The 12,971-nt window shown below is 35.4% G+C and overlaps 2 protein-coding genes and 1 non-coding gene across 5 annotated transcripts; all 3 read right to left on the reverse strand.

The window, feature by feature from the left end:
• Nucleotides 1-19: 19 nt before the first annotated feature.
• LOC131603970 (pentatricopeptide repeat-containing protein At4g02750) lies at nucleotides 20-3,595 on the reverse strand. Its single transcript, XM_058876454.1, has 2 exons — nucleotides 2,076-3,595; nucleotides 20-1,407 (listed from the first exon to the last, which is right to left on the reverse strand). The coding sequence occupies exons 1-2, from the start codon at nucleotides 3,549-3,551 to the stop codon at nucleotides 601-603; spliced, it is 2,283 nt and encodes a 760-aa protein (XP_058732437.1). The 5' UTR covers nucleotides 3,552-3,595; the 3' UTR covers nucleotides 20-600.
• A 40-nt stretch (nucleotides 3,596-3,635) lies between these two features.
• TRNAL-UAA (transfer RNA leucine (anticodon UAA)) lies at nucleotides 3,636-3,718 on the reverse strand. Its single transcript has one exon. It is a non-coding gene; the product is annotated as a tRNA-Leu (tRNA).
• A 1,184-nt stretch (nucleotides 3,719-4,902) lies between these two features.
• Nucleotides 4,903-12,145, reverse strand: LOC131603972 (pentatricopeptide repeat-containing protein At4g02750-like). 3 transcript variants are annotated; one of them, XM_058876458.1, is made up of 5 exons: nucleotides 10,663-12,145; nucleotides 7,048-9,046; nucleotides 6,800-6,892; nucleotides 5,662-6,453; nucleotides 4,903-5,357 (listed from the first exon to the last, which is right to left on the reverse strand). In XM_058876458.1, the coding sequence occupies exons 1-2, from the start codon at nucleotides 12,079-12,081 to the stop codon at nucleotides 8,240-8,242; spliced, it is 2,226 nt and encodes a 741-aa protein (XP_058732441.1). In that variant the 5' UTR covers nucleotides 12,082-12,145; the 3' UTR covers nucleotides 4,903-5,357; nucleotides 5,662-6,453; nucleotides 6,800-6,892; nucleotides 7,048-8,239. The 3 variants fall into 3 exon arrangements, with proteins under 3 accessions (XP_058732441.1, XP_058732440.1, XP_058732442.1); XM_058876457.1 differs by lacking the exon at nucleotides 4,903-5,357 and having other exon boundaries at nucleotides 5,454-6,453; XM_058876459.1 differs by lacking the exons at nucleotides 4,903-5,357; nucleotides 5,662-6,453 and having other exon boundaries at nucleotides 6,799-6,892.
• Between the last annotated feature and the right edge of the window lie 826 nt (nucleotides 12,146-12,971).

Genomic DNA, 12,971 nt, shown 5'->3' on the forward strand with positions numbered 1-12,971 from the left:
GGCATTGGCAAAATCACTATTAAGAACCATATGTAATACTATTATGACATTCCTGGAAGATTTTCAAACAGTATTTTTGTATGGGAAAAATACAAAACAGGATTACCGCAATGAATTCAAATACATAAGAAAAAAGTGAAGCATTTCATAATATTGTTAGGGATGCAATCAATGAGTAGCCACCTAGGTTTGTTAGAAGTTGCTGTTGCACCCATTTTCCTATTTCGTATCTTGTGTACCAATGACTTTGACAAGGAGCCAAAACCTTATGAAGAGCATTTGTATAGCATTCTGATAATTCAGCGTACTCTTCATACATTTCATGCTATCTTTTGAATTTCACCGATTTGTGTTCTCTGATATAATTTGAAGATATATATCGAATTCAAACTTTCATCAGATGATACCTCCTCTTGGTCAGTATGAGGTAGTCCAAGTTAGTAACTCAGATTTTCCAATCGCCTCATTTCACATGGACACTAATTTCATTATCAACCGGCCGAATATGACTGCACTCCTCACTGCTATCAGCACTTCTTCAATGACAATATAATAGGCCCAGAAAGTATTAATTTTTACCATATCCGTGATCTCTCCATTTTACCAATAATCTCCACAAGAACAAACACCCTCGTTGAAGTGGTGAAAACGGTGAGAATCCCTTAAGATTATCAACCTTCCAACAATCTTGGATATGAGCTTGATGGCGCTATGACAGTCTTCACACACACGCAAGTTTTTCATAACGCGTATTGGTCTGCCAGCTGGTATGGTTAGAATTCCGAATGCTACAGCTAACTTTTCACTGTGATACTTGAGCATATGCTCCTTCTCTTCCTCTTCCACATCATGCAGAACCAATTTTGTTGAAGAAACATATCCCTCTTCCCTCATTTTTAGATCCAACTCTTCTAAGAAGCCATATATTCTCTCTTTCTCTGGATGGAAACAATCCCCAACTGAGAACGTATGAATCTTGTTTTGTACCTCAACCCAACTATAGCCAGGTACTTTCTGCACACCAACATTTCTCATCTTCAATCTCATATTATCAGCATCGACCCATCTGCCCGAAGATGCATATAGATTTGAAAGAAGGACATACATTCCCGAGTTCTGAGGTTCCATCTTAAAAACCATCTCAGCAGCCTTCTCCCCCAGTTCAGTATTACCATGAATCCGGCTTGCACCAAGTAGAGCTCCCCATGTAGCAGCACCTGGCTCAAAAGGCATGTTTCTCATCAAGTCCTGTGCTTCTTCCAAGCGGCCCGCTCTTCCCAGAAGATCAATCATGCAAGTATAATGTTTTGAAGTTGGTGTTACACCATAATCTTTATTCATTGAATAGAAGTATTCAGTTCCCTTGTCTAGCAAGCCAGTATGACTACAGGCAGAGAGAACACCAACCTGAAACATGATAAAAAAATAACAATAAGCGGAGTGTAATATTACAGGTAGGAAAAGGTCAAGAGGCGTGCTACTCAACTGCTAGTAAAACAATCTTAAGTTTGCTTCTAGTTCATTTCTCAGTGCTTGATGATTACTATCAGATATATAACAAGTAAAAGCGGAAAGCTCCAAAACAGCTATTGGCTCAATTTAGTCACGGAAAGAGCTTTACTAGCATAGACATTATTATAAAAATGGAGAACAGAGTGCCGAGGGAAACAAAATGAAACTCTTATCAGTACAGGAACCAACTATTTGACGTATACGATACTACAAATAAAACCAAATGGTTCAGTAACATGAGATAATACCAGCCAGATGGATTTCTTGTCTACATTTTTGCTAGTGTTTCAAATAGAATTTCCTATCCATTTTGATAATCTTGACAAAGAAAAACAAAGTCAGAGAAACAACGGTCCAACAAAAATTAAGGGCATGTTTATTTTTATAAAAACACTTTTTGTTTCCACATTCTAGAATGCGTTCATTTTAATTTGTTAATAACGTGACGAGAGAACCAGTCTTTCACACTTTCACATAACTGAATAAAGGAGTAAACAGCCATGCTAAAGATAAGCTCTAAATAAAAACCTAAACGCATATGAAATGTATAAAAATATACATACCATGGTAATCTCATCAGGCTTAACACCTGCTGTCTTCATTGACTCAAATATCATTAAAGCTTGTCTGCCAAATCCATGTCTGGCATAACCAGCTAACATCGTGTTCCAAGAGACGACATCTTTCTCCTCTATTGCTTCAAAAGCATCATTAGCTTCGTCTATGCTGCCACATTTAAAATACATTGCAAGAAGCGCATTCCCTACAAAACACCCAGTTTCATACCCTGTCTTCACCGTCTGCCCATGAATTTGTTTCCCCAACTCCAAAGCAGCAAGATCAGCACATGTGCTCAAAGCACAACCAAATGTAGCCCTATTTAAACTTTCTCCATCTCGTTTTATCTCTACAAACATGTTCAGCGCCTCTTCATAGTGACCGCTTTGAGCATAACCAGCAATAATAGCCGCCCAAGATACACAATCACGCTGCGGCATCATATCAAACAATTTTTTGGCCTGAGCAATGTCTCCATTCTGACAGTAGCCTGTAATCATGGTATTCCACGAACTTATATTCCGACAAGGCATAGCCTCAAACAATTCCCTAGCAATATCCATTTTCTTGGATTGCACATAACCAGCAAGCATTGCATTGTATGAAACTTCATTTTTCTGAGGCATATCATCAAAAAAAATTCTAGCTTCATCCAACATTCCATTCTGCACATACCCAGACACCATAGCTGTCCACGTGAACACGTCCCGTATTGGAGATTCGTCAAACAATCTCCTAGCCTGCGACAAATCTCCAACCTGAGCATAACCTGAAATCATAGTATTCCATGTAATTGCATCCCTAAAAGGCATATTGTCAAAAAGCCGCCTAGCATCATCTATCTTCTTTCTCCTAACAAACCCACCCATCAAACAGTTCCAAGAAATCAATTCCCAATCCGATTTTGACTCAAACAACAGACAAGCCTCCTCCATTCTGCCATTATGAACATAAGCAGCAAGCAAACCATTCCAAGAGATAGAATTTTTCTCAGGCATATTATCAAAAACCTCCCTTGCCTCATCAACATATCCATTCTGAGCATACCCAGACAACAAAGAATTCCAGGAAACAACATCCTTGTCAGGCATTAAATCAAACAATCTACGTGCATCACCGAGTCGACGGTTTCTAACATAGCCAGTAAGCATAACATTCCATGAAAACAGGTCTCTTTCAGGCATTTGATCAAACAGCTGCCGTGCAAGGTTGAACTTGGAGTTTCTCAAGTAACCAGATATCATGGCATTGTAGGAGACAGAGCTTCGACGAGGCATGGAGTTGAAGACATGTAGAGCAGAGTCACAGTTGCCATTGCGCATGTGAGTAGAAATGGTTTTGTTCCATTTAAGGATGTCGGGGTCTTTAATGTTTGAACTGTTGTTGGTTACACTTTCTCTCTTCCTCGTACTTGTACTCAGTTTAAGGTGTCTCTGTCTTCCAACATTAACAACACGCCGCATGTTGCATATACGAAACATTGCCGGTTCTATTGTTAATCTAGTATGAACAAAATAACATTAGTGTCCTCAAAAAAAAAAAAAAACTAAAAAAAAAAAACTAATTGCTGGCTGTGGGGTTCGAACCCACGCGCACTTATGTGCAGAAGATCTTAAGTCTTCCCCCTTAACCTCTCGGGCAAACCAGCTGTTTATTATGTTTTGCACAGTTATTTATATATTCAATGTTCATGATAGAACAATACTATACTTTCACTTTTGTATAGTTCATGAAGCACTCGCCATAATTTTATCCTCACTATGCTGAAATTATGGTCTCAAATGTTTAAGGTAGAATGGTATACAACAAAACACATTCATAAAGCACTCGGCGTTTTTTTATGGTCACAATTATGGTCTCAAATCATTAAAAGCTATTTCTTTTTATGTGTATAATAAACTAAAATTTGTTAATTATTTTGGATGTTATGAAAATAGGTCATTGATATTGGAAGGTTTGATGAATAATTTGTTGAATTCGTCCCTAAGTACATATACCAAAAACATACATATATTAGATTTTTTTAATTTAAATATTTTTTATTTCATTTTATTGCATAAAAATAAAACTTCTAAATACAAAAAAAAAAAAAAAAAATTAAATTGTAAACACTCATTTTATTTTCTTGAATCTCCACAAACTCTTAAGAATTAGAAGAGATAAACTCTTCACTTTATCTTTTGTAATCTTACTCTCTAATCCACAAATATTAAAAGAACAAGTTAACATTGATCACGACGTCTGGGCACCTTGTTAGATTTCAACTTACGATCTATAACTTCTAACTCCACCAATTTAGCAAGTTTTGCTTCATCTCTCAACTTAAAAGAACAAACCAAACTTTTTATTCTTTGAACTCTAGGGTAGAACAATCTTGCAATATTCTCTCCCTAGACGTATTTAATAAGGTGTACTTTGAGAATAGAGACTGAGGTCCCTTGTTCATCTTCTAGTCTCCTCTTAACATCACTTATTGTCCTCAAATTTCCCATATGTCTTGTTTTTATCTACATCTTCAACCACTAACTTATCTTTATAGTTGATGCATGGTTGAGCTCGAGCAAGCAGCTCGCTCATTCTCTGAAGTTTCTATAATCTCAAGTTCTATTTAAATATGTAATCCGACCTCAAGTGTTTATAAGAAAACTAGCATTTAACTTATATATTTTTCTTGATGAATCTATCAATGAACTCATAAATTCTTCTTCTCCATTGTTAAATGGTGTTGAGGATGAGCATTGTCTTCAGTTGGCACTTGCGTGCTATGAAGTGGGATATAAACTCATCACATAGTGTTCTTTAAGAACTGATGCAATTGAAAAACGGTTGTGCGGTGCAACTGAGAAAAGTTGAGAGAATCAAATTGGAATTCGAGAGAATTAAAAGACAATTTTCACATACAACGTCATTGTTTTGTATTGTAACAAATAATTGATTATGGTTATCGCGTATATGCTTCTGGTGTGGTGGTAACAGTTCTATGATGACAAGAGAGGTTACCTTCAAAAAGTGTTAGAACTCTGAACCTCAAATTAGTATGAAATTGAAGTGCTATTGTACAAGTGTGTAACGAATCCTATTTGAGTGTGACTCAAAATCACACGTATATAGAATGATGTATATAGAATGACCTGTTAAAATTATTTCTGATTTCCCTAGCGTGGAGTGCGGGTAACTGTTAGATACATATCAACGGTCTTAACAGAATGAATGTATGCTTTTGTACCATGCCCATGGATGCAAGTCACATGTACTTTAGTGTCCGGCACACCTTGACTAAATTGTACCTATATATTGGATCAATAATTATGGATTGTTGGTTAGGCCGAAACAAGATTGAATTTGCATCACTCAATTTCATTTTTTAGGTTTATCTTAAGATAGATTGAATAAAAAACTTTTCTCACCTAATTTCATTTGCTCTCATCATATCATACAGTGGCGGAGCCAGACTATAAAGTTTGGGGTGGCCACAAAATTAAATTATAATTTATAGATCAAATATTCATACCATAATGTATATAAAATATTTAAGTTATAATAAACATAAAGCTGAACATGAAATTTTCAAAGTGTGTAACTTAAAAATACCTTATAACAATGCTCTACGTTCTTTGAGTAGCTTGAAATCATCAATAATAGTCTCAGAATCAACGTTTGCAGCAATTTCTCTTTCAATGTGAATCATCATGCTATCTCCTAAAAAATCAGCTTCCATTTTACTTCTCAATCTTGTCTTGATAATTTTCATTGCCGAAAAAGATCTTTCAGTAGTGGCCGTAGATACAGGAAGAGTCATGACAAGGCGGACCAATCTATCAATCAAATAGTAAATTTCATTCTTTCTAGTTGCAACCATAGAGGAACACAAGTCTTGAATAGTTGATAAATTCTTCAAACTCGTTGCTTGACGAGCGTCAATAATAAAATGTCGAAGTTGAAATTGCAAATTAATTCTCACTTGGTCTTTTGCTAAAAAGATAGCATGGTAAACAATAAGACGCATCTTCTGAAGGTGAATATTCTAACCATGAAGGAAAAATGCTAAACCAAGCATATTGAAATCTTCTTTTATGGTCTTCTTTACCAGACAATGGATATTGCTCTAATTGAATTTGATATGGACCCCATTTCAAATAAGCTCTCCGTATTTCATCCATTTGGTTTAGTGGATATTCCCACATTGAAGGACGTTTTCCAGGATCACGTTCTAAAGAATTCTCAATGTCATCCGGATCCGGGTAAACTCTATTCACATTTTCTTCAGTTCTTGGATTCTCTAAAACTGTTTGAGGTTCTGATATAGAAGCATTATTTTCTTCATCTCTTTCTTTCCTCTTGAAAAAAGAATCAATTTTTCTACTCTTCATCATCAATCTTGTCCTACAAAATCATAAGAAAAATACACTTTAACAACCATATTATAATTATAACCTAAATTTAAGATTGTTTATTCTCCTAAGTTAAATTAGCAACCATATTATAATTTAATCTAAGGTTGTATACAAGACATCTAAAACAAATAAAACAGCAACAGTAGCAACAATATAAAACAGCAACAATATAAAACAGCAACAGTAGCAAACCAAATGAAAAATCTAAAAAGCAAAACATTGTATACAAGACATTGGTTTCATAATATACAATTAATATTACATTTTATACCAAAAGTTTTATATATAAACTCAAAAATCATAAATACAATTGCATCTAAAACTTAAACAAAAACCTTTAATAGCTGTAAAACAAATTCAATAGCCTCTCTTGGACTTTTCTTGTCGGTGGCGGTGGCTCTAATCGTAGCTACAGCATTTGAAATGGCCTACAACAATGAATTATTAAGCAAAAAATGAGTTCCAAGTATAATAGAAAATATGAAACTGGTTTATTATCTAATCACTAGCAGAACATACATAGCCCTTCAGACTTATCACAAAATTCACTTGCTTTAATTGTTAGTAATGTAAAGAAACTAACCTCTAATCCTCAATCTCAAGAGCTGGAGAAAAAAGAACAAATATGTAAGACAAGCAATGGAAGAGTAGTAAAAGGAGAGAAAGAGGGAGAGAGTTTATGTTTTTAATCAAAAAAGTGAGAAAGAGGGGAAATTGCCGTAATATGGGAGAAGAAGAGAATTTTAGGGTTGAGTGGCAAGGTTGCAAATATTTAATTTCATAAAGGGTATTTTTGTATTTTCACATACATTAAAAAAAATTAAAAAAAAACTTGGGGTGGCCGTGGCCCCCCCCTGTCCACACATACCTCCGCCTCTATTCATATCATGAAAACAATCTATCTTAAAAAAATTCCAATCCATTGGCTTAGTCTAATAGTACATTATCAGTTTTTATATTGTAGCTCTATATAGACTCCAGCATCATAATAATAGAAATAAAGTATAGCACAGTGCAAGGATTATTCTTCTCTTACAACACCATAATTCTGTTGTCAGTACTATACAAGTTAATTTACTATACAAATTTTTTTTTGAACAAATTTATTCTTAACTAATGTGTTTTTACTCATGCTTTTTATGAGCATGGATATTAACATTAGAGATCAAATCTTTTAGCATTAACCACCCAGGTGACTGCAGCAAATTGCAGTCCTTCTCCAATTCCTCGCCTCCAGCACTGAGCACATAGATGACAGAGGTTACGATCAGTCATGCATCCACGAGCTCGGAACAAATTTGCCGGAAGGCCATGATGCAGATTTTTCAACAGAAGCGTTCTCTCAATAGGATGGCCATTCCAGTGTCAAAGCTTCTTCCAAACTTGATCACCGTGCACCTGATTAACATGACCATGAACCAGTTGGCAGGCAGATTCCGTGCTAAACATGCCATCTAGAGTAAAGTTCCACACAAAACAGTCCTCCTCCAACCTATCCAAAGGAGGCACAAGCACTATAATCTCTCCTTCAGTAACCAACTTAAGGATAAAATCCATGAGACGGAAAACGTCCCACTGACAGCTTTCACAAAATAATGCACAAAAAGGCACCCATTCTTCCAGAATAGACCACGGGAGATTACTTCAAAACAATATTCCCTGATGATAACCATTACTCGGACCAGAATAATATTGATTTACGATTACCAAATCCAGTGCCCCCCACTGGTATCCTACCTGAACATAATGGGTTAATTTATACCATGTTTTTCCATTCACCAATAATCCCCACAAGAACAGATACCCTCATTGAAGTAATGAAAACGATGAGAATCTCTTAAGATTATCAATCTTCCAACAATTTTGGATATGTGCTTGATGGCATTATGGCAGTCTTCACACACGCGCAAGTTTTTCATGACACGTATTGGCCTACCAGCAGGTATGGTCAAAATTCCAAATGCCACAGCTAATTTCTCACTGTGATACTTGAGCATTCGCTTCTTCTCTTCCTCTTCCACATCATGCAGAACCAATTTTACCAAAGGAACATGTCCCTCTTGCTTCAGTTTTAGATCTAACTCTCCTAAGTAAGCATAGATTCTATCTTTTTCTGGGTGTGAATAATCACCAACTGTGAATGTATGAATCTTATTTTGTACCTCAACCCAACTATACCCGGGTATTTTCTGAATACCAAGTTGCCTCATTTTTAATCTAAGCTTGCCAACATCAACCCATTTGCCTAAACCTGCATATAAATTTGAAAGAAGGACATACATTCCCGCATTATGGGGTTCCATATTAAAAAGCATCTCAGCAGCCTTCTCACCCAGTTCAGTATAGCCATGAATCCGGCTTGCACCTAGTAGAGCTCCCCAGGTTGCAGCGTCTGGCTCAAAAGGCATGTTTTTCATTAAGTTATGTGCTTCTTTCACCCGGCCAGCTCTACCAAGAAGATCAATCATACAATTATAATGTTTGGAATTTGGTGTTATACCATAATCTTTATTCATTGTATAAAAATATTCAGTTCCCCTATCAGTCATGCCAGTATGACTGCAAGCCGAAAGAACGCCAACCTGAAACATGATTCGAGAAAGAATAAGCAGAATGAGTCAAAAGGCACACTATTATATTGTATAGGTAAAATGATAATGATAATATGGACACCTCAATCCATCCTAGTTTATTTGTCAATGTTTTGTTATGGTGATCATATTTGTTTATGATTATGCAACTATTAGCTCATTTGTATTTTACTCATTGTAAAGAAAACTTTAGCATTGTAAAATGAAAATACCAAACCGAGGAAGAAAACAAATTGTAAAATGTAGGATGCTAATCGATGCAGGGACCACCTATTTGAAATTTGTTAGAGAAATAAAGATAAGTGATTCAATAACAACTATCCTTAGCAATTGAACTTCTTGCCTGCATTAGGCCCATGGAGTATTTCTGACTGAATTTTCCTATACATGTCAAATATAATGACAAAAGTCAAGGGCAAGGAAAAAATGGCAGGTATGCAGTCTATTCATATATGCTGAAACTATGATGAGGAGGAAAGTGATATTGTGATAGAACTCGATCAGAATTGATGGGAACTGGGAAGAATACATAATTCATTGAAGAAACCCCCATTTGCTAGCTTGGTTCTAGAAAGCTACAAGAAAAAGAAATTTGAATACAGACCCTACCACATTCCACTTCTAAAACAAAGAGCCCCTATGCTACTCATTTCTCTGTCTATAAATAACTAGGCGGAGTCTACTAACAGAAAGCTTAAAGAAATATATGGTCTACTTTCCTTTTTCTTGATTTTGTGTACCCTAATAAAATATTTTGTGTTTAATAAATTTAAAAGAATACGCCATATATGCTTCAGAGATAAATAAGGGAATTCAACATTCTTTATTTACAGTATGAGAAGAAATCTGAATTATTCTCATTAACTTGTAATAACAGCAAACGACATTTTATATTATATGGTATTCAATTTCAAAGGGGAAAAATGAAACAAAATCAGTCAAAATTCTGTGTACGGAATAGGGGTTAGTTATCAGTTAAGACTGAGAGTTAGTTAAGCCAAAATTCTGTCCTTGCTCAGATACCTTTATCCTGAAATAAATCCAAAATAACTGCCTAAACGGACCCTTAAATCAGAGGATCTCACAGCTGTTCTATAAATCAATTTACGATATTTTATGACATTTACAGCTCAACAGGTATATAGCCTCAATGTAGCCTAGGCTATTCACGTCGGTAACAACTATTCCGAAATAATCTATCTCAATTATTAAGGTCAACGGCATGCCTAACAGCATGGATTACAGTGCTGTCAACTTCCTTTTGGATTACACTGCAATAAAAATAGCAGACAAAATAAACAGATAACTAGAAAAGAATAAGTTTTTGTTCCCTTCACAGAAAATGCATTAAAATTGGATTCAAGAGACCAGATGGAACCCAGGTATATCTTGCTTCCCTGAGGAGCTTATTTTACCATAACAGCTTTGACCATAAAAGCCAGGAAAAATTATATCAGAAACCTAAGTCCTAACTAGTGATGTCAAAATGAAAATACAATGAAGTGAAGTATTAAGCTTTGAGGACCATAGTTCATCCAACACGATTTAATAAGGAGCATTCATTCTAACATATGGAATTTATTTATAAATAAAAACCTATTACATACCATGGTAATTTCGTCAGGCTTAAAACCTGCTATCTTCATTGAATCAAACACAAATAAAGCCTGTCTGCCAAATCCATGCCTAGCATAACCAGCTAACATTGTGTTCCAAGAGATGATATCTTTCTGCTGTATTCTTTCAAATACATCATAGGCTTCACCTATGCTACCACATTTACAATACATTTCAAGAAGTGCATTTCCCACCAAACACCCATTATCATACCCTGTCTTCATCACCTGCCCATGAACTTGTTTCCCTAACACCAAAGAAGCCATATTAGCACATGTGCTCAGAGCACAACAAAAGGTAGATCTATTTAAACTTTTTCCATCCCGTTTCATCTCCACAAGCATGTCCATAGCTTCTTCATAGTAACCAGTCTGCGCATAACCAGCAATAATTGCCGCCCAAGATACAGAATCATGCTGAGGCATCATGTCAAATAATTTCCTAGCTTGAGCAATATCGCCGTTCTGAACATAGCCGCTGATCATGATATTCCATGAACCCACATTCCGACAAGGCACTGCCTCAAACAATTCCCTTGCCATATCCATTTTCTTGTATTGCACATAACCAGCAGCCATCACATTGTAAGTCATCTCTCTTTTTTCCGGCATTTCATCAAAAATCCTCCTCGCTTCATCCAACATTCCATTCTGCACATAAGCATACACCATTGCTGTCCACGTGAAAACATCCCGTACCGGAGACTCCTCAAACAATCTCCTAGCTTGCAACAAATCTCCATCCCGTGCATAACCGGAAATCATGGTATTCCAAGAGATTACATCCCTAACAGGCATATGAGCAAAAATCCGCCTAGCATCATCTAACATCTTCCTCTTCACATACCCACCCATCAAACAATTCCACGAAGTCACTTCCCAATCCCGCTTCGACTCAAACAACCGACGAGCCTCCTCAAGTCTCCCATTCTGAACATACACAGCAAGCAACCCATTCCAAGAGATAGAATCCTTATCAGGCATCCTGTCAAAAACTAATTTAGCCTCGTCAACGCATCCACTCCGAACATAACCAGACAACATTGTATTCCACGAAACAATATCCCTTTGAGGCATTAAATCAAACAAGTTGCGGGCATCACCGAGTCTGCGGTTTTTGACATACCCGGTAAGCATTAAGTTCCAGGAAAACAAGTTCCTGTAAGGCATGGCGTTGAAGACACTGAGAGCCAAGTGACAGTGGCCATTGCGCATGTGAGTAGAAATTGAATTGGTACATTTCACAATGTGTGGGTCTCTGTCTATGATGATTTGGGGTTTGGGTGTTGTTTGGGTTGGACGTTGAACTTGAAAAGTGAAATCATGTGAGTGTCTCAGATTGAAGTTCCCGCGTATTGTTTTGAGGTGTTGCAGGGTATGGTTGTGGCTTTTCCTCCAAAAGCTGCGCATTCAAAAAAATTAAGGCGCACCTAAGCTTGTCTATATTGTTGGAATTTTATAGCGCAAAGCGGGGTTGATAATTAAGTCTAGGGGTGGCAATAAAATCTATTAAGGGAAAATCCATCTAATCCATCCAATAATTTATCCATCCAATCCATCCATCAACCAAATAACTATTTAACGGATTGAATTCAATCCATCCATCTCATTTAATAAATCCAATGGATTTTTTTTAGTTTCACTTAAAATTTTCATCTAACAATTGCATTTTTCATCAATAACTGCTGTTAATTTCTTCTCATTGTTCAAGTAAGTTACTAACTTTTAATGATAATAATAATAATTTTATTTTTTATTTCCACTATCGTGAAATTACTCTTTCTCTCTCACGTAAACAATCATGTTCATCACCAATTAAATATCACCATCAGTTTTTTCACTCACTTTTGTATATATTATGTATATACTTTTGTATATACTTTGAAAAGCACCAATTCATTTGAATTGGAAATCATATTTCAAAATAAAATTGAAAAAATCTATAATTCAACACAGTAGTTAAGTATTGAAGGAGAAATAAAAATGCAAGGGTGTCATAATTTAACAACGAAGAAATATATCATTCCAATTATTAAACGAAATTGTAAATTCATACAAAGATAAAAAAATTAGAAACAACATTAGAAAAAAAAGAAAAATAAAACAGAATAACACTAACAAATAATTATCAAAATTTATCTATCAAATATTATAAATTATGAATAAATATAACATAAATATATTATATCTATATATTGTAAAAATATTATTATAGAGAAATTAAAAAAAAAATTTTTGTAAAGTTTTAAAATCTAAATTATTAGAAAATTAATTAAAATATTTAAATAAGTGGATGGATA

Source organism: Vicia villosa, linkage group LG5, assembly GCF_029867415.1.
Source record: "Vicia villosa cultivar HV-30 ecotype Madison, WI linkage group LG5, Vvil1.0, whole genome shotgun sequence".
NCBI classification, from domain to species: domain Eukaryota; kingdom Viridiplantae; phylum Streptophyta; class Magnoliopsida; order Fabales; family Fabaceae; genus Vicia; species Vicia villosa.

What these genes read in the sequence shown, in the direction of transcription:
- LOC131603970 (XM_058876454.1), bottom strand. Translation starts at nt 3,551, where the DNA reads ATGTTTCGTATATGCAACATGCGGCGTGTTGTTAATGTTGGAAGACAG. An exon ending in AGCCTGATGAGATTACCATG is followed by an intron (nt 1,408 to 2,075) that starts GTATGTATATTT and finishes ATCATGTTTCAG; the next exon opens with GTTGGTGTTCTCTCTGCCTG.
- LOC131603972 (XM_058876458.1), bottom strand. Translation starts at nt 12,081, where the DNA reads ATGCGCAGCTTTTGGAGGAAAAGCCACAACCATACCCTGCAACACCTC. An exon ending in AGCCTGACGAAATTACCATG is followed by an intron (nt 9,047 to 10,662) that starts GTATGTAATAGG and finishes ATCATGTTTCAG; the next exon opens with GTTGGCGTTCTTTCGGCTTG.